At 42.7% G+C, this 24,631-nt stretch overlaps 1 protein-coding gene across 1 annotated transcript in view; it reads left to right on the forward strand.

Moving 5' to 3' along the window:
* abtb2b (ankyrin repeat and BTB (POZ) domain containing 2b) overlaps positions 1-24,631 on the forward strand; it is a 48,953-nt gene that overhangs the window by 8,036 nt on the left and 16,286 nt on the right. The window contains exon 2 of the mRNA XM_074632236.1: positions 21,133-21,282. Coding sequence (XP_074488337.1) covers positions 21,133-21,282 — 150 coding nt within the window. The remainder of the gene's footprint in view (positions 1-21,132; positions 21,283-24,631) is intronic.

A 24,631-nucleotide genomic window follows, 5' to 3' on the forward strand; every position in this document is an offset into this window, starting at 1 on the left:
TCGCTTTTTTTTTTTTTTCCGATTTTGAAATATTTTTTTTTAATGCCAGAAATGATATATTTGCTTTATTGAGTCTATGTGGAGGTAAAAGGAAGTTATCGCTTTTATTGTTTAATCTGAGTAACGTGAGGTCATATCCGTTCTGCATCAGTCAACCAAAACAAACCACAGCCGGTCAGACATTCTTACTGCATTAATTTAGGTATTTTCCAAAGTAAAAGTCCCTAGAAGTAAATGATTCAACTTTTTCCCATGGTCTAGTGTTAAAAAAGTTAACAAAAACGCAATAAATCATAATATCGGATCGCAATACTTGTAGAATTGCAATACATATTGAATTGGCACCCAAGTATCGTGATAGTATCGAATCGGGAGATAGGTGAATGGTCCCAGCCATAGTGTACACCCAAGTAGACTTGCACATTTACACAGTTATGATCACTTCAATTTGTCATAATCTAGATAGAAACAAGGAAGATGCCGGCATTTCGACTATCTATCTCATAGTTACGGTAGCAAAAGACTTGGGTAGAAAACCCCTCTGTACATCCCCCTGTGCCCACACATACAGACACACTAAGATAGAAACAGACAAAGAGAAGAAGATGCTTTTCCTTCTGACTCGCATAACTACTAATGTTGTGAGTGTACGGAGGGTGGAGTAAGCAAACATTGTATCAGGGGACAAAGACACTCTGTTAACAACTTCCAATCCTGCTTCTTTACTGTTGAATGCCTTTCAGTTTGGTTTTAGAGCCACAGGCCCTTTTAAATAAAAATATATCAGTAGGAATAAGTGTAGTACTTGATATACTGTAACCTGCATCCCACACTGTGAAATCTGGACCAGCCTCACAGACTATAGGTTGAGCAATAGTTCACGGCTTGCATGATGTTTGGAAACAGTTTCTCAAACACCCCAAACAGCCCGCCAAGTTTCCAGAAGGAGAATTTGGAAAGAGAGTGAAAAAGAGCAAGAAGGAGAATGGAAAAGCAACAGCAGTTTCTATGACAAGCTTACTCGTGAGTGTGCCAGGTTCAGTAGGCAAAATGCCCACCATGACAGGTTAACTGAGGTGTGTGCTTGTGTATGATATGTTGCCCTTCAGTCATAAGTAGGTCACCACAGCCCTTCACATTTCTTCTGCATGTTTTTGCTTTTGGTGTCTTGCTGTCTCTCCCATCTCTGTCTCTCTCCTCTGACACTGATGGTATCTGTGCTTTTGAAAGAGTCTGTGTGTGTGTGTGTGTGTGTGTGTGTGTGTGTGTGTGCATATTTGTTTGTGTGTGTTGGCTTGGATTTGCCTTTTCCGTCAGCAGAGTTGATTGAGGGCAGACTGAGTGACAGTTAACACAGGCATCCAATCACAGAATGATGATTGGAGACTGGGGGTGTCCAGTCATGTTTGATGCAGCTCCCTTTGAATGAAAGCAAAAACGACAAGAGGGTTTTGCTCTTTCTTACTTTCTTGAAAAGTCCTTTGACCTTCCAGTGACAGGAATCAATGCAGTGTGTCTCCATAGGTTTTCATTGCCACTATGAAACGGGGTAGGCTAATACTCATTCCCTCTCTCTTTCTTCGTCCTCCTCTCTCTCAACTGTCTCGTCTCTCTCCGTCAGACGCTGGAATGTGTTTGTTTGCACGTTGAGTCTGCAGCTTCGTCAGCAACAACACGTACGTTAACATCAAGGCTCGTTTGAATCCCTTTGGCCCACATCACACGATACATCGCCCCTCCCCCGAGTTGTGCTGATAACCAAACCGCTGTGGGTTTTTCAGTGATTTGAGAGTGTTTCTCCTGTTATGCTTTTATCAAACCTGGTCATCATTTTTCAGCCTCCAAAACACCACCAGGCTCCTCCAACTTTCTTTTGACTCTTATCTGTATCTTTTTATCGTTGTTGAAGGTTGTTCTCAATCCACATTGATTGCAATCTCTGGCACCGGCCCTCACCATTGGAACGTTGTCTGTTCATCTCTCCTATTTTCCTGTACTACTACTACTACTACTTCTTCCCACTGGCTCTCTGCAGCAAAACGCAGCCCTACATTTAAATTTTATTTTCCAAAACCTTTGCTTTTCCATCTGCAACCCTGCAACCAGTGCCATCTCCTAAAAACATCACCTGTCGGGTCAAGGTCAGCCAGATAGACACGTGGTGATTAAAAAAGCCACAGCGGCTCACACAGCATATTTAGACCCAAACCATGTACAGTAAGGCTTCCTGGAATTCCCTCGTGGTTAGTGGAGGAAAGGGGCACATTTAGAGCAGGGCCATATGGAGAACACATGTGGGCACAGGAAAACACACTCTGTCAAGACAGGACACCATTGGCCGTAGCCTTTAAGTCTCTTTCTGTTGATAAGATCTGCACAGCACATGCACCACATGTGGACTTCTTCCTGGAACCAAAATAAACAGCTCGGATCCCATAGGTAACCAAAAGAAGATGTGTATTTTGAGGAAGGTTAGTAACAAAACTGAATTGGTGAAATGGAGGTATGACTCCCTGCCACACACTGTGATTTAAGAGTTAGGTGTGCATAAACATTCAAAGGTTTAGATAGTGTTTAGGGGACGCAGACAGAGCTGCAACAGTCATCATCAGCTTGGCCTGTATTTCCGCTGCAAGAGGCTCCTTATTACACATAATCACCACGTCTCTGTGTTTCCTTTGAAAATGCTGAGGAGTATGTTTGGGTTTGAGTCTGTGTTGTGTTTGTGTGGTGGGGAAAAGTTGTATGGCTTGACCGCCCACGTGTAAAGCTGCTGCGATAAGAAAACTCTGACCTGACTTTTTGTTTGTGTAGCTGTTTGTCTGTCTGTACAGGATATGTCTCTTTGGGTATGTTCCCACTAATTTGGGTCACATCTGTATATAACTGTGTGCATGTGTGGGCACATGTCCATGGAAGTATGCGTTGATCTTTGTATTTGAATGTTTTCGATGAATTAGCAGGCTCTGTCTATTGAGCTACATCTGCTGCGTCTCTCTCTGTCTCGGTCTCTGTCTCTGTCTATCTGTGTTGTGTTGGCCATCTGTGTGCCGCTGCAGGGTCACAGACAGTGCTGGACATGATACACTCCGGCGATGGTGGCCAAGTTTCCTCTCCGACGTCGAGATAATCTGCCTATTGAGCGTTAGAGTGGTGGAGGGAGACGATAGAAGAGGGAATAGGGTGGTATGTGGTGGAATTTCACACTGATGAAAGGACGCCTTGTTTGAGGGTGACATTTTCTATGGTTCAACTTCTGTCAAACAGCTAAGTCCTTGTGAAGATGATGCTTCTCTTCAAAAGATGGAAGCACTTGTTTTCCCATTTTTCCATGGTTGAACTTAATTTTGTAGTGTGCCTTGTGTCTGTCAGTACATAATGTGTGAATATGCATTGGACTATTAGTATCTTGTGCGTCTCCGTCTGTGCAGAGGAGTGGTGGTTGCAGAGGAAGTCAGTCAGACAGCAGTTAAACAGACCACGGCTTAAGCCAGGCGCAGAGCAGCACCCCTCAATACTTTCCCTTCTTCTCCACCTCAAAGAGCCTCTAAAACGGCAACATGTTCATCAGCTCATCAAATCGGATTCTGTTTAACTCCATGTAAGCCCAATGGGATTATTAAACATGTTAGGATTAGACATTTGTTCCACCCGCGTGGCCCGTGGATGCAAGTGTGACTAATTTCGGCTCTATTGAACAAGCATTCTCATTATTATCCATGTGTTTCACATTAAGTAATAGTCCATACAGTGCACTCACTGTACATACATGTGTCTGGCCTTATGGTGCTTCTGTTAAAAGGGGCCGTAAAGGGCACTTTCAAAGGCAGCCTGACATTAGTTAAATATATAATGTAAGACCCAGCCAAGCATTCTCACTGCCTGAGGTCAAGAAGGAGGAAGTCGTGGAGCAAACGTCCCCACAATTCTACGCTTTGTCTTTAGTTAATAGGCGGCTTTTGGCGGGGCTCTCCCAGTGAAGTCCACTACAGAAGGAGCCTTTCAGCAGTCCAGTCAGGTGCTAAGAAGGGGCGTGTGTGTCTGCATGATGTAGTTGAAGGGGGCAGATGTGTCAGGAGTTTAAGGTGGGCCAAAGGGGAGGGAGTCAGCCTGAGGGTCGGCGAGTCATAAATACTGCAACACCCACCCAGCCGGTCAGCTGAGCCCCAGCTGGACTGTAAAACAGCTTTTTCTCATCGAGGTGGTTTCATACAAACATGTCGACAAAGTTGTTTTATTTCGTTACGCCGAAAGGCTTTGTTTTGACATGAGGTCTGCAGACAGGATCCAAAGACATAATCTGATGTCAGGAGAACAATGGAACAGTTAACAGAGAGGCAATCCCTCATGTGAAAGCTCGGGGAGGAGATGCCTTGATTCGTCTCTGTGCTTCTGATAACATTGTGGCTCTATCCCGGTGTCTAAATAGACAAAGATAACACACACAGAACGGCACTCGCACACACACACTCTCAAATCAAAAATCACTTGAGATAGAGACACAGACTGATAAGCAGCAAACAGACAGACAAAGATGGAAAGGAATTTATGCTATCAGCATGTGGTAGGCTTTTCCCATGTATGCAGGTGTGACAACTAGTGCTTCTTAACCTCATTAGGATGCCTGTGTGATATCTGCTGTGTGTGACTTAGAGAGAGAAAAGAGGAAAGGAAAACGGAGACATTCATCCTGTCTGGATGGATAGCTATCATCTCCAGCCCCGTGCTGGGAGAGACAAACTTTAGTGGAGGCCCTTCTTCTTGTCTTGACCCCGTGGAAACCTCCCAAGAGCTCCATCTCTCTCTCATCCTCCCCCGCCTCCCTCCTTCTCTTCATTCTTCGTTCCACTATTCGTCTCTTTCGTTGCTCCCTGTGTTCCGCACACGAGTCTTGAAATGCCATCATCTTCTCCTGCAGAAGGGAGCACGAGGAAACCAATAACACTGTATTTTGTGTGTGTGTGAGACACTGAATAAAATACAGATGTTTCTATGCATGCATTTGCATATGAATTCCTAACCGCTGATGGATAGAGAAGAAACGGGCCCTGATTTCAAAACAGTTTTACATGAAACATTATGGACTTTTACAAGGTGTGGCACACTGCACTGTTAAGTTAACAACTTTACCAGCAGAAGAGAGGGGGGAGACGTGTTATTATTGTGTTTTAAAATGGTTGAACATGTGGACATTAAGACCTCTTGTAGGTGCAGAAAGTGGGTCTAATGTATCTACCTGGCTCAGTGCTGAGAGAGACGGAGAGCAGAGCAAAGTAGAAAAAGCATGACGGAGAGGGATTGAGGGACAGTGACAAGCACAGAGAAAAAAAAATACAGAGCAGGAGATGAACCTGCCTCGTGGTTCTTGGCTTTATAGTGCACTTCTGCTCTGAAGGCCTTAATTACCCTCTGACCGACTCGTGTTGGTAGCTAGAGAGTGGTGAGGTCAGCATTTAGCTGTCCTGCACAATGAGGTCAAGTACTATTCATGCCTTGGCTTTTGCATTTCTGCATCTAACACTCTCTGGCTCTCTGTTTGGGCTATCTTTGTCGCGTATGAGTGAGTGAGTGCATGCATGTCTGCAAGCTGGCTTGCGTGTCACCGCAGTCTGAAAATCGAATCAGAGAAAAACTGGCCTTCCCTCAGTCTCCTATGCTCCAAACTTTGTCTTTCCTTATTTTGCTTTTCCTCTTTTCTTTCGCCCGTCTCAGCGGCCATCTCTCTGTGCGTCCTGCCAGCTCTCCTCAGGCCGAGGGTCAGCCAGAAACTTCCCGCACAGGGCTTCTGTAGGAGTCAGGCTCCTGGGAACCTGTAGCTCAGAAACAACGGCTGGGGAAGGCATCATTATAGTCACACACACACCAGGAGGCCGAAGCTCGATTTTAAATATGCACAGTAATCCCTGGGTATCAAATTGTTTGGAGGATGGCTGGAGGAGGTCTTCTTCTTTTTTTCCATTTGCTTCTTGAAATACCATTACTGTCTTCATGCAGAATTGCTCCTTAACACAAGTTTTCCCCAGCTCCTTCCCATCTTCATTAAGGCGTGTTATTTTCTTCCCATGTTTCTCTCAAGAGGCAAAAGGTAAAACATCGCTAATTATCACCCTGCAGTTTGTGCAAGGCCTTCTGAGACTTCACTGTCTGAAATTGGAGAATGGGAGTTGTCCCAGGGTAGGGAAACAATGTGTGTGTGTGTGTGTGTGTGTGTGAAGGCTTTGGATGGTTCAAACCCCAACCCTGAACACTTTGGCAAGCAGTTGAATGAAATATCCCACGAGCCTCTCCTTCTGTCTGTCTAGCCATTTGTGGTCATGGGGTTTCCCGAGCGGGCAAAGCAGGGGCTGTTGTTTATCTTGGAATGGGACAGGAAGGACAAGAACTAAAAGTTGGAACAAGAATAAAAAAAGGTGATGGATTATTGGGCAGAAAAGAGAGATTTTGTCGAGTGAAACCCTGTCAGATGTGGAACAATTGCAGGATGGGGTAGTCGACGGAGATCACCAGGGCCCGCACACATGCTCAGCCGTCATCATCACACCACGACAGGCCCTACAGTGGGAAAAGGAGAATGAAAACAGATTTGTCACTCAGTCTGCTGTTTGCACAGGAGCTGTTTGAGCATTTGCAAGAATAGTCCTCTCCCCCAATTTGTTACACACAAACATTCCTCTAAAACACCCGAGCCACTCCTTTAAAGGGTCTCTGCTGGGCAGTCTGGTCTCTCTGGGAAGGGCAGAGGGGTTTGTGTGTTTTTAGTGTGTGTGGTCAGGATGTGGCTAGCACCTCTCACTCGTCATGATTTACTAACAATCCCCATGGTGGTTAGACCCTGACACTCAGCACATATTACAAGTCTGAGTGGATCGACAGTACAACAATCTGGGAACTTTCTCCCTGATTTTGTTCACATTGTAACACAGTCAAGAAGAGTGTGTCGTTCCTGATGATTTATCGATTGTTTCCTGCCAAACTAGGTTTTATTAATTTCTGTAAAGGGCGTAGTTGGTAATATACAATGTGGCCAGTCTAAAATTCATATGTGTGTGTGCCAGGGTGTGAGTTTATGTGTGTTAGGAAGCTTTCTGGGTCTGTCAGCTATTATTTAGCCATTGTGGCTTGGGAAGGTTTGTGGGAACGTCAGTTGAAGTGAATTGACCGGGTCTTTCTGCGATACTCAGGAAGAAATGCATTAACTCACACTCATGCACACTCGTGAGAATTGCCCAGCTTCCTAAGCAGTTAAAAGGCAAATGGCCTTTGGCTTTGACATTGCTTGTACTTCTTAAAGTGCTCTGTTTGTTAAAGTGCTCTGGCTTTACAGTCAGAAAAAAATATGGAGGAGATTGAAAAAGGCAACGGTCTCTCTTGAGGTGATGTCTCTCCTCGTCGCCGATCCTTGTCTTTCTTTTTCCATCTGCTGCTTAGAGGAGAGGGCTTCAGTGGGTGGTCCACAGAGACCCCTGGATCAGTAGCCTCTTATGACCTGCATAACACACAGAAACACACACACGTATACATATTTACGCATACACACATTGAGAGGCCCAGACGTACACGGACAGACACATTAAAACAGACTGCGGAGATTAAACCTGTCTGAAGTTGTCGAGATGACCTTATAAAGTATTTCAATGACACACACTGAGTCAAGCTTGCCTGTATAGCACCTGCACAGGCAACAGCTGGGAACACACACGGCAACAAACGACACCCCTCGCACATATGCACACACATATATACGCTCACCTCCCACAACTTTATTTGTGTTGCTGCCATGCTCGGGCAGAGGAATGTGTGAGCAGGTGCCCCTTGTGGAGAAGAAGCAGCAAACACTCATCACAATGGGTATGTGAGTTGTTGTTTATATTGGAACACTGTTTGCTTTGTGTTTGAAGGACAAGACTACAGTAGTGATGACTCAGGATGATGGGTAATGCAATGACGCTTCTCTTGATTTTTTTTCACCCAAGCTGAAGGACAGAACTGAATCTGATAAAAGATTTACTTTTCTTCTCTTTTGTGTCTTTCTTTGTCACCCATTGTGTTTTTTTTTTCACTCATTCTGTTGCTAGTTAGCTCCCTCTCTTGCACAAAGTGTGCAATCAAGGTCAGAGACGGTCACATAAGCACAATCATCTTTTCCATAGGAAAAGCGATAATTTTATCAGCCTGAGCACTGAAAGACAACACAGATAGCTTCCGTACCCTCAGTCGAACATCCTTCCCCGTGTCTGTGTTGCATCCTGCAGGGGTTAAAATGAGGCAATGTCTAATTGTGACTTTTTGAGTTTTGAGCAGTTCAACCGCAGAGTGATTTACTCTTCTCAGATTGTTCAGTTTAAGCATTTTTGGGACAAGGAAAAGAGAGGAGGCAAAACTATTTAGTAAAAAAAGAAAACAAAAATAGAGAAAAGTTGGAAAAATAAACAATTGTGTGCAGCTTTTCTGTTCTTTTTGTTATCATTTCCAACCCCTTTTTATATCCATTTTGTGACGCATCGGGGAAATCCTGGCCCCCGGGTCCAGCAGGACTATTGTACTGTAGGTGTCTAAGTATGTGTGTGTCCACTTGTGTAATGATGACGTTGACACAATGAGGCTTTGTTTAACTTTTAGTGTGTCCCACAGTGCTGACCACCACATGGGCACTTGTTAGCTCATGGACATAGAGGAGGGTGGCATGAATGTGAGTGTGTGACTTTGTGTGATTTAAGTGTTTAAGTGTTGTGAAGATTTGTGGGTCAAAAGGGGACATAACTGCATAAGAGGATGGTCCTTTTTTTAGGTGTGGACACTCCCTCTGTGTTCAGTGTGTGTGTATATGAGGGGTGTGTGTGAGGGTCAGGGGTGAGCTGTAAACCCCTTCGGGTGTCAGATGGGTCACACAGCCAGTTGAATGAGCTGACTGTTCTGGTTAAAGGTAGTTTACTGCCTCCTGCTAAAGAGGTAGACATCCGGACACGCCCTGCAGGTCCCGAACACACCCAGGTCACACAAACACACACAGAATACTTAGAGCTGCTATCTGGGCTCTGCTGTCATCTGCAAGACTGACACATGGCCGTATGATTTGTGCTTTTGGGAACACCTCAATGCCTGAGGCATACTATTATTTAATTCTGTGCTAATATGCGTGTGTCTGCACCGGGCACATTTATCAGAATGTCATCATGTGTGTCTGGTCGGTTGGGTGGTCCATTGATTTATTGCCAGTATGTCGCTCTTACACATGTCCCAACAGTGGCATTGATTTCCTGACTAATTGTATGAGGTTCTCTGCCACTAACCACCCGATGTTACGACCGATACGCATGCATCCCCTCCCAGCATCGAACTCTCACCTCTCTTCTGTCTTTCACAGTGAGGACAGTTGTTGTCAACAATAGCATGGACAACCGTAGACTCGTGCAGCTGTAAATGGAGCAGCCCACCTCATTACTGCAGACAAAAGAGCTGTGGGCCTTTTGAACAAAAGCTCTGCTCTGTTTGCTGCCCGCTGCTGTTAAACACTGCTGAGTTGTGATGCCCATGAAATAATGCGTACTCATCCTTTCTGTTAATCTGATCCATGGCAGGTTATAATGGGATGGAGTAGGTGGTTGTTCTTTCTTAATGCAGTATTTATTGGAGCGTGATAGTAGTATGAAGGTTAATGCAACAATGCTCTACAAATAGGTTTCTGTCTGTAGAAGTAAATGTAGCCTCTCTTGTTTATTGAGCTGACTGTGCAGGTTTTACTCACTTAAACTAAGCTATCTGTAGCCACTAATGGAAAGTAACTTAGTGCATATACGATTAATCGATTAGTTGTTGGTCTATAAAATGGTGAAAAATGTTGATCAGTGTTTCCCAAAGCCCAAGGTGACTTCCTCAAATGTCTTTTTTTGTCCACAACTTAAAGATATTCAGTTTACTGTCATAGAGTAAAGGAACAACAAAATATTCACATTTAAGAAGCTGAAATCTGAGCTTTTTTTTAAAAAACAATTACTCAAACTGATTATTCGATTATCAAAATAATTGCCGATTAATTTAATAGTTGACAACTAATCGATTAATCATTGCAGTTCTACTCATAACGAAGTAATCTACTTCTGTCTGTAGCTGACGCAAGTATAAGCCGCACCTTGTAGCACACTCAGAGACATACACTAACATACTGTACAACACACTTGTTTATGGGAATGAACAACAATCGGTGGCTGCCCAGAAAGTGGTTTGCCTTTCCTTTCCTGAGCTTCTTTTCCACTCTGCTGTAAAACTCAGACCAAAGATTTAGTTTGAGAGGAGAAAGAAGGAAAAGAGTGATTGAAAGAGTGAGTGAACCTCCAGTCCTAATCGTAATCCCCCCCCCCACCCATGTTTTTTCCCCCCATTTGACTCACCCCGTTCTGCGTCATGATTTTGCTCCCTACCCAACCCAACATGGAATGTTAATCAGCAGAAAGCTGCTTTAGATTTACAAGGGGGAGTTTGGATCCAGTTCTTTGAAACGTCAAACTCTTAAGTCCCTCTATCAAAACGTCTCGTTGGATTGTGAGAACCACGCTGCAGCAACAAAAGTTTATATTTGAACATAGAAGTTGAGAAGGATTTGGTGCCGTTAATTTATCTCCTCGGTGCTTTTGAAAGTGAAGTACCTGCTGTGACTGTCTGTGGACGTCACTCAGAGAAAGGCACAGCATGGCACTCTGAAAGTGTGTTAATTAATATCTGGGCTAATGTGTGAATGCTCAATTTAGCGTGTAAGAGAAGAATTAAGGAGGAGAGAGTTAGAACAAGAGGTAGAAGCTCAATCTAATGAGCCTTTTATGGATGTTATTCAGGCTGGTTTGAAGTGATAATGAATCAGTGCCTCATGCGTCTGCGTGTGACACAGAAGTGTCTAATGCTGAGGTTATTTCAGGCTTTATCTTAATTTTAAGGGTGTTGTAGCGTGAAAGTTTAGCAAGCTGTGATCAGTCTGCAAGTCAAGTCTTTTTAAGACAAAAATGAAAAAGCTGACGTTAGGAAGTTGCATGATGTTACTAAAACAGTGTCCCGCCCATGTTAAATTCAATGCATTTTAGGCTACTCTTACCTGGAGTTTGCATGCAAGGGGTACAAACTGACAAAACTGAGAGTGCAACTATGAAAATTGTGAGCAAATGAAGCTCTAGTGAATTGATCCTGCCAGCTCAAAACATCTGTAACCCTTACTATTCTGCATTTTCACACACTTGTTCAAAACTGGTTTTGCGCTTACGAAATCCCCGTCCACTTTCCAACCTTTACTTGCAGACTGGTCAGAGCACAAATATGTTTATCGCTTGCTCAGTTTTTGTTGTTAATTTTAAGTTCAAAGCTGAAATTACTTAATATCATAATGGAAAGACTTAGCATCTGGCTAACACCAAGTGGCCAGAGTTCATGTTTATTTGGCGGTTAAGTGGTTTCGAACATCCATCACAGCACACACTCAGAATGTGTTTTTAGGCATCTGAGAGAGATCCACAGTGAAACTTTAACTGGAGTTTCCTCTACTGAAACAAATATGAACCTCCGACTGAGTCGTGAGTACCGTGATTTACTGATGCTAATGTGTGTTTGCGTGTGTTGCTGACGACGGCGACGACGAATCTAGAGTTCAGGTTCAGGCCTTTCCTCAATGAGCATGTTGTCTGCCATCCAAACTGACTGGCTCTCTGTTCTCACTCTCTAGAGGCTCCAGCTGAGACAAAATGAGCTGATCACACAGACAGAATTGGAGCAATTAGTGCAAACACACACTCACATACACACTTTGTGCCTCTTTGCCCAGCCTGCTGCCCATAGTGTTATTTGTCGGAGCGCTGAATAGAGGGCAGCTTGTTCTTAAAAGGGAGGTTAACGGTTTCTTTTTGAAATGGGCAAATAAAACAGCCAGCTCTTGATCTGTTCCTGCCAATAAGGTCCCGTCTTTACTATGGGCATAGTGACTTTTTAAAGTGCCACTAATGAGAATTGTTCTCTAAACCAAAGTGCGACCACTATATTTGACCCTCCTGAGTTTTTATTTGTCAAACACTTCACGTCTGGATGGTGACATCATCTCAAAAGCAAAAGTGGATTTGATGAGGGGGCGCGTTTGAGGTTAGATGTTTATATGGATGTGTTATTGCAGGGTGTGTGTAATATCCGTCGCCCTCTGTCATAAGGAAAACAAAACCAACCTCCATATATACAGTATAGTGTATTTCCAGCCCCAGTACTGTACAATAAGCCAGTGAAACCTATTAAACTCAGTCATCCAATAATGGAGCTATATACTGTCCCTTTGCTGCACATTATGTGAAGTGGCGTCACATATGGAAACGGGGGAATGTCGAATGAGACTAGATAGCCACAGGCACCACAGTTGGCCTGGAATGTAAAATATAAAACATGATTAGAGAGAGAAAGAGGGAGAGTAAAGGAGGGGGGGAGGACGCTGAAGTCATGTTTAGGATTAGGGTTAGTTGTGTAGAGGGGTTATGGCGATATTTTTCAGGGCTGTGGGAAACCAAAGCCATCTTGAATCCTACCACTCCTAATTTGCCTGTGTGTGTGTGTGTGTGTTTGTGTGTTTGTTCGGGGGTGGTGATAGGTACGTTATTGCAGACCACAGCTCAACAGTTACATTGGGGCAATGTTAGAACCACTTAAAGTCCAACTGAAATTAAATTGCATTTCTTTTGTTTGTTACAGCATACATATCTTCTCTGTAGATCACTAGTCCTATTTTCTCCTTAAAGAAATTTGTATATTACATTTTTTTTAGGGCTGTCAATCGATTAAAATATTTAATTGCATGATTGTCCATGATTAATCACGATTAATCGCACATTTTTTATCTGTTCAAAATGTATCTTAAAGGGAGATTTGTCAAGTATTTAATACTCTTATCAACATGGGAGTGGACAAATATGCTTTCTTTTTGCAAATGTATGTATATATTTATTACTAGAAATCAATTAACAACACAAAACCATGACAAATATTGTACAGAAACTAGGGATGCACCGATACCGGTGCATCGCTGCTAATGTCATTTTGCGGGCTAGACGGCTAATTAGCTGCTCAGCTGCTGCACCTAAAACACGCATGAAAACTTACCTGCAAATGTCAGTTCGGTCCAGTTAGATACCTTACTCTTCAATACTATTACTATCTGCCAGCTGCCCACTTATGCTATTACTTACTTAGTTTTCTTTATCTTGTGTATTTTAATCCATGGAAAAGGAAGCTTTTAAGTGTATGAATGTCTGTGAATCCAAAGACAAATTTCCCCACGAGTGGACAATAAAGATGTTTTATATGCCTTGAGACTTGCAGTGTAATATTTGCAATATTACAAATCTTTCATGTCAGAGTTTTTGAACACAGCATGCTTCTTTCGAAGATTCGGGCATACCCAGTGTGGAGATTCAGATGTAATCTTTGTGGCTTTGCACGCTGGGATTTCCGGAAGACTTCTAACAGTGGACAGATCCAAAAATCTCACTTAAAGCCTGTGGGCAGGAACAAAATCTCACACTTTCAAATCTTTTTTTAAAACTTTCAAATCTTAGTTTTAACCTTCCTTGTGGTTTTACTTCCTAGACAACATCTTTACAAGCCAAAAGCTTAATACTGGATAACACCAGCAGTCTGAGAACAGCAGGCAGATCAGACACATGAAATCCTTTTTAACCCTACATGTGATTCCTTCACATCTGCCAAATATTGGAACATTCCTATCTTTCCATTTTAGCTTGTGTCTTGCAGTGATTAATGATGTGTGTGGGTGTTCTCACTCAGTGGCTTAGGGAAGCCCCTTTCACACGGATGATAAGGTTACTTCCTCTTTTAGACCCAGCTGAGCGCCACCTCTGACTTGTGACCCCCTTGCAGCCGGGGGTCACCAGAGGTGTCAGGGGACATCAACCAGACCCCACTTCATTTGTCTATCATAGTCTGGTATCAGGCTCTAACAGGCGTCTGTGTGTGTGTGTGTGTGTGTGGTTGTGTGAGTAAGATCAGTATTTGTGATGCGTTTTAAATCAGAAAAATCTTGAATCGCTCACACGAACGTGTACTGTAAGCAGCTTCAGCTTATGAATGATTCTCTGTCAGCCCCCAAATCCACAGAGGTAGTTTGTATTTTGAAAGACACGCTTATATGCTAACTTGTCAAATGAATGGTTATTTTTAGCCCAAATACTAATAGACCACTTGAAGTTTCTAAATGCCCCTCTGTCCCACTTGGATTCTGTTTAGATAAGGAACATGATGAGGGTCCGCCACAGCAAGCAAACACATGAATATTTTTAACCCTGTGTGCTGAAACTGCGCAACTGAATGAAGCTTATCCCTCTGGCTCTACAGAGAGACATACAATAAAGTTCATTCATCAATCTCACTGTTATTCTATCAGAAGTCACGCTCAGTGCTTCTAACAGGAGACCTGTGTATGGCTCACAATCTCTAAGAAACCAAGAAGAATGTGGTGTGTGTGTGTTTGGGTGAGGTTGGATGTGTGAAAAACAGGTGTTTTGGTGGCCTTTAGTGTGGAAAACAAGAGGCGAGGCATGTGAGTGAAGGATCACATCTGGCCTATGGATTCCACTGACATGAAATGAAGCACAAGCATGTGTGTGTCTTTTGTTATGTGAAAGACGCACTCTCTGACAGTTAGAGGAGATCAGGACACTGTGGGGGTGATACACACCCAATAAGAGCCCTGTCAAACACTGTACTATTGTGTGACTGTCCACCCTCCAGCCTCCACACAGGGACCAGCGTATAGCCTCCTGGCCCAGAATCAGAGCTCTTTTCTGGGCAGGGGAAGTGTCTTTGAAGCCCCCTTTCCCTGACTCTCTGATCCATCCACCCTGTAATGAATGAAGAGGCTGTTAAAGGAGACAAGGCAGGTGCTCACTGGTGTGTGTGTGTGTGTGTGTGTGTGTGTGTGTGTGCGTCCGTCTCCTGAGACTTGGGGTTTTTCTCTCAGCTTACCGAGAGCATACAGCAGGAGCAAAGCTGATCATGTCCTTCTGTCTTTCACGCACTCTCTACGGTAGACAAAACAAATCAGCACACACAGACCAATTATGGTCCAAGAATGCAGTTTTATCAGGGCTGAGCTGATGGAAACAGAAATGAAAACTAAATAGTGTGACAGAATATGGCAACACACAAAGAACCTTCAAGGTCTCTGGATCCCTTTGAAAAGAAAACTGTTTATTTTGTTACATGCTAGTAGTTGTATGACCTAACTGATGATGTATCACAGTCACACAATTGTTCAGTTTTCTCTAGCCTTGTCAAGTGGGACTCAGTCATTTTCATAATGTCAAACATGAAGTGACTAAAGTGTGAAGAGAAATGAGCAATAAAATGTTGCTGATTAAAATGGTTGTAATATTTACTCATGAAAGCTTGGCGTAGTGAACAGAGGGTTCCATTAAAAATTGGAAATTTAAGCCAAGTTTGATTCATGGTGTGAGGTTTTGCCTTGGTTTGAGAATTTGGAGCTGTTATTTCTGGCCTGTTATTGAAGGTGAAGCCCAAATATCTTCCAAATATTTGCTGAAAATGTAGGCCTGAGAAGCAGTAATGTCCTCCAAAGCCTACATAGTTTCTACCCAATGCTGCTACCAAGCATGTGTGCAAAAAAACACAAACTTTACAGTGAAGTAGGACACATTGTGACATTGGGAGATAACGTGAAACAGCAACAAAGAATGAGAGTCAAAGCATTGATGTGTTCAGTTCCATTAGTTCAAACTCAGTGTTTTCTGGCACATTTTATTAGCAGGTCGGAGTTGAAAGTTGTTATGATTTACTGATAATAGATTGTAATTTGACTTGACGGCAGTATTATTGATGTGATATGACTCATTAAAGCCTAATTGAGAGTGACAACCCGGCTGGGGAAAGTTTCAAAAACTTTCAGCATATTAAAAAGTAGTTGTTGGATTTTTCTGACCTTGTTACGGCCGTATGTCCAACATTATTGTGAGCGATAGCTTGACTGAGCCAGGAGGAGCTGTAATGGTTTTGAGGGATAGTTTGGATGGGCTGGGGACTGCCACAGGCTTTGTGGTGAGTTTCAGCTGTGATTTGTAGCTGTGATTCCCACATGACATTTGCAGGGTCAACCTCAGAGATGGAACCATAACGACCGCAAAAGAATGAATCCCTTGTGCCACTTGTCTTCTGCCGCCTCACCCTTTTCACAGTCTCAGATATTCCTGTCTTCCCCCTCTAGTCTCTCCTCAGTTATATTTCACCTCTGCATGACTCATTTGTCTTCCACCAAAGCTCAACAACCCTCAGTCCCTCTCCTCCTCTCAGATTCTACTCTCGTCCCCTCCTCTTTGTCCTATCCTCAGCCTCTTGCAGCGCCAGAGAAAAGTAATGCATATAGTGCCGGAGCTGCTGGTGCTCGTGACATTAGTGGTGGTGGTGGGGATAGGCCCTGGTTGGCTTGCGGACCTACATCAGGCCCAGTGACGCAGGCTGGGGTTCAGCGGTGAAGCAAGCAACGGGGCGGGACTGTGGGAACCGCTGAGAGTGTGGTGGTGCGCGAATATTTGCCACAGCTTTGAAAGAATATGGCAGAATCGATTGGAATTATATTAACATTTCTAAAGATGTTGCTTTTGTTCAAGACATTTCTATTTTAGGCATGCTAAATAAAGGCTAAAGATGGTTCTGTAAAAGTACACAAAACATCAGAATGCATCAAATCAATGCCTGTTTGACATGTTTGGTTTTGTAGAAGAATTTGAAGTGTGAGCTGGAAATTTTAATAGTTTGTAATTGGCTTATTTTAATACAAGAAGCAAAAAGAGGAGAGCTGCTGAAGGCATTCTTAAGTGTTTACTGGTTCATTATACCGGTTTAATAAGTCCTCCAGGTATTATTAGGTTTCTATTTGAATCATTTAATATATTTTATGCAAATGGATAGAGTTTAAAGACTGGAATAACATCAATGTGACGTTCTTGGTGAATCACACACACTACAGTCAGGGAGTCAGAATAGCTATGTTCATTTTCTCACTCACAGTCTTGCGCACACCTGCCGACACATTAATTTTTTCCACACACCCTCACCCACACTAATGAGACAGAATCTCCCTGACTCCTACATCTCAGGAGGCAATGAGTCTCTCTGACATAAGTTGGAATCGAGCCATTTGTGAATGAGGTATTCACATTACATGTCACATACAGTAACACCTACTCCTCTGTCATGGAAGACCACTGTAGTTATGGTGGTCATAAAACATGGTGGTGTGTACACAGCGAGGCAGTTTAGGAGAGTACGCAGAACATGGGAAAGTTAACACAATAATGTGAGAGGACTCTCGAGAATGCAGCCATCGCTATGAAAAACTTCTGTGAAAAAGATAGTCCAAGGTCTTCAGAGATTAATGGGGGAAAAAAGAGATCCACACAAGGTCTTGTAAAAAAATGTTAGAGCTCCGGATGCCTCACCCACATTTATGTGTGTTCAATGGCATTTTAAGGAATGATTTACAAGCTGTACGCCTTCATCATAATTATCAAAATACCTGAAGCGACACATCAAAGAAGTGCAAACATACTTTATAGGCACAGACGTGAGCGTACGGGTTTGTTTGTGGTTGTGTGAGTGAACAGGGATGCGTTGAAGCTTGTGTACGTTTTGGTTGTCTGACGCACGTGTTCTTTGTAGCAGTGGTACTCTGCTAGAGGCAGCCCTTTTCATTGTGTTGTAACGGGGAGTCAGCACATATTATACAAGTCAGATGGTGCAGAGAAAGTACGAGAGAGAGAGAGAGAGAGAGAGAGAGAGAGAGGGTGGGGGAGTTGACTAGATTCCCTTTGGCAGCATAACTCTGTCGGAGTGAACATATCTTTAATTCTATCAGTATGTTTCTCATTTATGAAGCACTACGGTGGACTGAAGTGACTTTCTCCTTTTCTGCTAGGCTTTGTTTTTAGGAAGTCAACATATCATGTGCCCTGTACCTCCAACTCTCTGCAATGATATTTCCCTCTCACTGTCTGTATAGAGCAGCTGATATACAGCTGATAGACAGACTGGATGATGTTTACAGCTGCACTTTCTGCTCTCTCTTCTCTCTGACAGAGACTTGACACAGACTATTTATTTTTTAATTAAAATTTAAAATTTGATGACCTCAATGTTGTGTCAAGTTTTTCCTTTGGTATCGTGACACTACTGTGATGGATACTGCTGTGTGCATGACAAAGCACTATGTTTGTGCTGTGCAGCACGGTGAACTATTAGACAGACAGATCTCTGGGACATAAAACCTGCAATATAAAATGAACAAATCCTGCTCGCCAGTTCAGACAAGACAACTCAGGGCGTGTTGCCACACTCTCTCATAAAACACAAACCACTCACTGCAACATACAGTATATCCAGCACACATTTTTCAACACAATATCTGGTATATATCACATTTCATAAGCTTCACCTCCACCCTTGTTGTGGGAGATCTGAATAAGTTATAATTGCCACTCTCAAATATCACCTCTGATACTGAGCTTTGTGTGTATACTTGCAGTTGAGTGACGAAATCAAAAAGTAGATGCCAAATATAGAACAGAAATTGACTTGAATTTAAAGGTAGTCTGGGCATACCTTTGATGCATACCTTCTGGAAAGTTTTTCCAGCTTTGGACACAGTACATGTTTACTGCAAACACATTTTGCCATATGTCACACAATTTTCAGTGCAGAAACATGTCTATAGGCAAGAAAAGTATATTCTGTTTTATTGGTGAACCACAGGTTTTAAAATATTCTGTCCTTTGCCTGGATTCAGTCTGCTCAGTTTTTTTTTAAGTGCAATATCCTCTTGTGTCATGGGGTGCTGAGAAGAAGAGACTTCAGAGTAAGATGATGGGATTTCTTTTTTTTACACATCAGCGTTTTTTATTCTCAAGATCCCTCTTAGACTCCAATAGAGGACACTGCTTGCCGGAAGCACATGGGAATGTCATTTTAGGGATAGCAGCCCATCGTTTCCCTTTTGGGAGAGTTTGAGATGGGGAGGCTCTTTTCCTCGGGCTTTGTAAATAAATCACAAACCTGCCCCGATCCTCTTTCCTCTTTTCCATTTCTCTTTTTCTATCCCCAGCCATCACCCACTCATTTCCTCTGGCTTGGCAGAGAGCTCTCTTCTGCTACTGAAGCCAAAATAAAGGTTAACTTTTGGGCAGCTTACCGTTTTTCACCCAGATTGACTAAGTGCACGCTGTGGTTCTTACACCACCACATGTTGCACCAGACAAAGCTAATGAGGATGTGGGAGCTAACAGCCAGCAGAAAACAGCAGTCTATGTTCTCTCCTTCACTTGTCACTATTTCTATCCATTTGAACTGGAAACAACAATCTGAAGGGGGATTTAGCTGTGAAAAGGAGCAGGGTTATATCTTCAGGTTATGTAAGATTGATGTTATCTCCTCACGGGCAATTAGTCTGACAACCAGCTGTCATGTAGAATGAAATACCTGCTCTTTAACCACTATATATCATAATATATCATAATAAGTTTTCAGATTTTTTTAAGGGAGGTAAGTGATACTGCTTTGGCAGATTTCCATATGTTCTCCTTAACATCATGCATCCAGTTTGTCTGGCTGACTGGGTCTCCAGAGAGTCCATTCAAAGAGGAAATACCACACGTGTCTTAGATTGACTGTAGTTACTCCACCATGATAGTAAATGGAGTGACCTGCAAAAAAATTTAATCAGTGATTTCCTTCTAAATATCAAAATCGTACTATTTTAGTTTAGTTTAGTAAAAACAGTCATTCCCCCTAGTTAGCTTACGCTCCTTACACTTTAAACTGACTTATTTTAACAGTGTTTGCTTATTGTCAAAGTTGTTTAGTCTTACAGCATATTCAGGTTTTAACAAAAAGGTTGATCGGCTAATTTTTCCTTGTCTTTTTGATAGAATCTGTACTTAAAAGGGATGCGATGTAAATTTCTTCCTTAAAACTTTTTACTGTACGTGTTAGGGCTGTCTATTGGCAAGTATCTGGCGATACGATACGTACCATGATACAGGGGTTACGTTTCGATATATTGCGATATATCGCAATACTGTAAGCAAGGCGATATATATTGTGATTTATTTCAAATCTAATTTTAGGAAAACTGTCAGTATACTAGTATAAAGACACACCATCATATGGGGTGCTGTAGTACCTTTTAAGATGTTATTAAAAATCGATACAGCGTTTTGGAGAATCTATACAGTATTGCAAAACACAATATCGCGATATGTGTATTAATATTTTCTTACACCATAGTGCTGTTTTCTATAAGAGTCAAAAAGATGGGACAAATTGCAAATCCTCCTTCTTTCGTAACCACATTTGTTTGTTTCTTCATCTATGTGTTAGTGTGTGTTAGTGTAATAAAGGTCAGAGTAGGGGTTGTTGGGGTCTGGGGCTTCTCATGGTCTTTGACCCTTTTAGCACTCTGTTGATTGATGAAATATGAACCCATAACAAACCTTCATCTTACTGAGTGTTCTTAAATATGAACCCATACCAAACCTTCATCTTACTGAGTGTTCTTAAATATGAACCCATACCAAACCTTCATCTTACTGAGTGTTCCCATATACTGTAGTCATGTCAGCTTTTTCAGACTAATGCAGAATATCTGCAGATATGACGAATATGCATCAAGCATGAACATCATGTGTTGTATGATGTTCATGATTTAAAGGGAAATAAATATCTGCAGTAACATTGAATTCTTAACTTGATCTTAGTCTGTCTTGGTATTTCCTCACTGTGAGGCCTCGGCTTGCTTCTGATGCAGTGTGCATTTGTTTTGTTTGTATTAGGCTGATGTCACTGTTTATTTTCCTGAATGTGTTGAGGGCAAGGCTCACGTTCCCTTGTGTGTTTATTTGCCCTCAGCGGTGTGGGTTACATGTTACCAGGATTACAAATACACTATGTAAACAACACCAGCAACTGTTTTGGGACTTCTGCAGAAGCAGTGTGGATGGATGTGGATGGATTGTTGCTGAAGTTATGGACTCTTGTTTGCACCGCTCACAAACAAAATCATAAATGCCATTCTTTCTGTTTCTGTCTCCGTAGGTGTTTTGTCTCTCCCGGCCCATTTCAGTCCCTACACAGAGAACCAGCAGACGTCAGTGGACAGCAGGGAGGATGCCTATGCCCAGCTGGAGCTGAGGACGCTGGAACAGTCACTACTGGCTACCTGTGTGGGCAGCATTTCTGAACTCAGTGAGTACACGTAGATCAGAATAGCGTGTGTGGTCCTGGATCTACTTAAAATTAGCAGATTTTTCGCACATTACGTGTTTAATCTATTAAATTCCTCTGAGCTCTTTTAACAATCATAAAAGGAACAATAGTGAAACTATCAAACATTCTTGTTATTACAGACAAGTAAACACTCCCAGAAATGATTGTCATAGTTTTTAAAGACTTGACCATATTCTGAACACTTTCTAAACACACCTTGTTATTCCCAAACTGTTAACTGGCTCTGGAAGACTGGAAACCTTTCTTCTGCCAAAAAAGCTGTTATTTCAGACAGCCAAGTGCCAAGCAGAGATAATAGAGTGACGTTTTTTAAAATCACTTTCTGTCTGTGATAAGCCCCAGCATGTGCCTTATTGTGAAAGTTATCTAATGCGTACCCTTCTAAAAATAAGCAATGGAACAGTTTATCTACACATGGAGCTCTGGAGAGTAAAGTGATAATGCCTCTCTGATTGTATTTTGTCTGTCCCTGCTTTTTTTTTTTTTTTTTTTTTTTCCCCCCAATCAAGTTAGTCAACATGGGAAAAGACTTTGCTCTATGTAACTTTTTTGTAGCCTGGACTTCCTCTGTTTTATCAGAGGAAAAAGAAGGCTGGCCCCCATTCTCACCTCCTCTGGATAGTTACATGTAGGGCTGGGCGATATGGCCAAAATCTTCTATCCTGATATAGGTAATTTCATATCTCCCGCTAGCTGTACATTATCCCGCTTATTACACGGCTACTTACTGAAGAAATCAATATTTAGACACAAAAGGGTCCGCCAGAGTCCGATATCTGAACTGCGCCCATAGCAACGGTCTGCTATACATAGAAACAGTCTGTTATACAGAAATTACAGACCGCAGAATGCCGTGATTGACCAATGATAATCGAGTATTCAACGCAGCTGTGTAATTAAGCATGATATAGTAAGAAAATTGAAATGCAATTTGGAGGAATTTACATACACAATCACCTTTTGATTGTGTTTTATGGGGCAAATATCTTGAATTTGGGGGCAATTTTGCCCTTTGCTCTCCATTATTTCTGACACTGGCTGGCTTATTATTGTGGTATTTTACAGAAGCTTCAATCACATTTTTGTTCCAAAGTTAAATTTTCAGTTCCCATATATAAATTGAGTCAGGTTGTGATGGGTGTTATATTAAAATGTCTCTTTACACAAGGATCTAGTCAGGAAAAGTGTAAATCTGTTGAGAGGTGACGGGACCTCCCGAGGATTTTTTTTTTCTCCAACCATAATGAATGATTGGATGTATTTCTTTAAAAATGTCCAGTTCTAGATGTTTCATACACATAGTTGGTAAACAGAGTGGCATGCAGACACACACACACACACACACACACACACACACACACACACACACACACACAGTCATACTGTACTCTACTGTACATATGGTTTGTTTAAACTGGAGGCTCTGCTGGAGCTGGCAGATGATGGAGAGCTGGAATCAGGTCATTAAAAAGTGAGAAAAAGACAGGAGTAGAAGGAGAGTGGAGGGACAGAGGTGGGGAAGGTAGCAGATTAAGTTTATGGATGGAGTGCATATTTGCTAAAGCAGGGTTGTGTGCAGGCTAGGGGGGTCAGGGGAAATGATGGAAAGGTAGAGAGGTGAAGACTGGGGTTGTCAGTGCAAGGAGAGAGGAGGAGGGATTGAGATTGGTGTTGGTGAAAGCGAGGATAAGTTTCCTTCTCCAAATGAGCTAACACTCTGCCATTTGTTCCTCCAGCACAAGGCCACGTTCATACACCGCCGTCGTTAGTGAGGCATTAAGAAAGTGTACACTCGCTCTCAAACACAGACACACTCTTTCCCTCACTCAGTGGTCTCTTTGTGCCACATCTCTCTGGTGGTGTGAAGCTGGGCTGTTCTGGGCAGGGCTGGCATCCTTCAGACTCATTCGCGCCTACACACACAGGCATGTGTTCGTCGATACGCATACACACAACAAAAACACAGAGGGTTTGGCACTCTGATCTGAGCCCAAGAGACCAGGCAGACACAGGAGCATCTGTGCTTAGCTACTCCATCCTGCTGGATCTCTAGACTAGACTTGGCCAGACACGGGAACACACAGCATACATAAACATGATGGATAATGGATGGCAGGGTACTGGACATTTCAGATAAATGCCCAAAATTGTTGGAAAATGTAGTGAAAGCAACAGACTGGCTCTGAAAGTTGTGTTCATACACATTTAAATGTTTCATTTTCAGCTCTGTGGTGGTCTTCACCAGCTATGGGAAACTATGAGAATTTGACCATCGAGTTAATAAGGGATATATTAAAGATCAGAGCACAAATTAAATGAGCTTTGTGCTAAAGCCTGTAAAGTCAATTAACAATCTGGGGTTACACAAAGTCCAGATAAATACTTGTGTAAACATGTTTGTAGTGAATTGACTGACACTATAGTCGTCATAATTTAAACATTTTATTATCTTGCACCTTTGACCTAAGAGGCACATTTAGTCAGTATGTATTCAAAAAGCAGGCATGTCACAGTTTATTGACTTCCAGTGCTCCCACAAAGACTCCAATATAAACTGTAATCTAAGAATGGGAGTATTTCATATCCTTCTGACCCCTGGAGCTTAGTTTAGCCTCGGGGCGCAATATGGGCTGGAAAGCCAGGGAGAGGCTCTCCATCTTGGGCAATAATTCCTAGGAGACCTCCTGGAGGGACTTCTGGTGGTGGTTAACACAAAGGAGGCCCTTCAGCTTGAAGTGGGGTCTGTTTTGGGAGGGCTACCCCGATCTTACCCCCCTCGAAGTACCAATCCCCCTTAATGTAGACACACACATACACACTCGCACTGCTCGACTCCCCAGCCTTGGCCCCCGGGCAGTCTCCCACTCACGGTAATCTGGTTAGAAATTAACCCAGGGGGTAATTATGCTAAATGAGCGTTACATGATCCCAAGTTCAACCTGGCCTCGCTCCCTCACGCTGCCTCTCTTTGCCCCTCCTCGTCACCCCCCTCCCCATGTCAACTGATATTTTGTCACTCCGCTATGCTCCTAGGATGTTATCTACAAGCTCTACTCCTTCCAGCCCTACTCCCTGTTTTTTGTGGGTTTTTTATGTTGACTTAATGTTTAAAGTTTCATATATTACTCGGTACATCCAGTAATCTGAATTGGCCTTCATCCAAGTGCACGTGGTTGTCCACTTAGCTCACTGTGGGGGTGGATGAATCCTCCGATAAGCTGCATACTTCTCAAGTCTTTATCTTTATGATTTTTTGTTACAAGACCGCAGCACAGATCTTAACCTCGCTTTTATCATGCGACTGACA

The sequence above is a fragment of the Sebastes fasciatus genome, chromosome 4, assembly GCF_043250625.1.
Source record: "Sebastes fasciatus isolate fSebFas1 chromosome 4, fSebFas1.pri, whole genome shotgun sequence".
NCBI lineage: Eukaryota > Metazoa > Chordata > Actinopteri > Perciformes > Sebastidae > Sebastes > Sebastes fasciatus.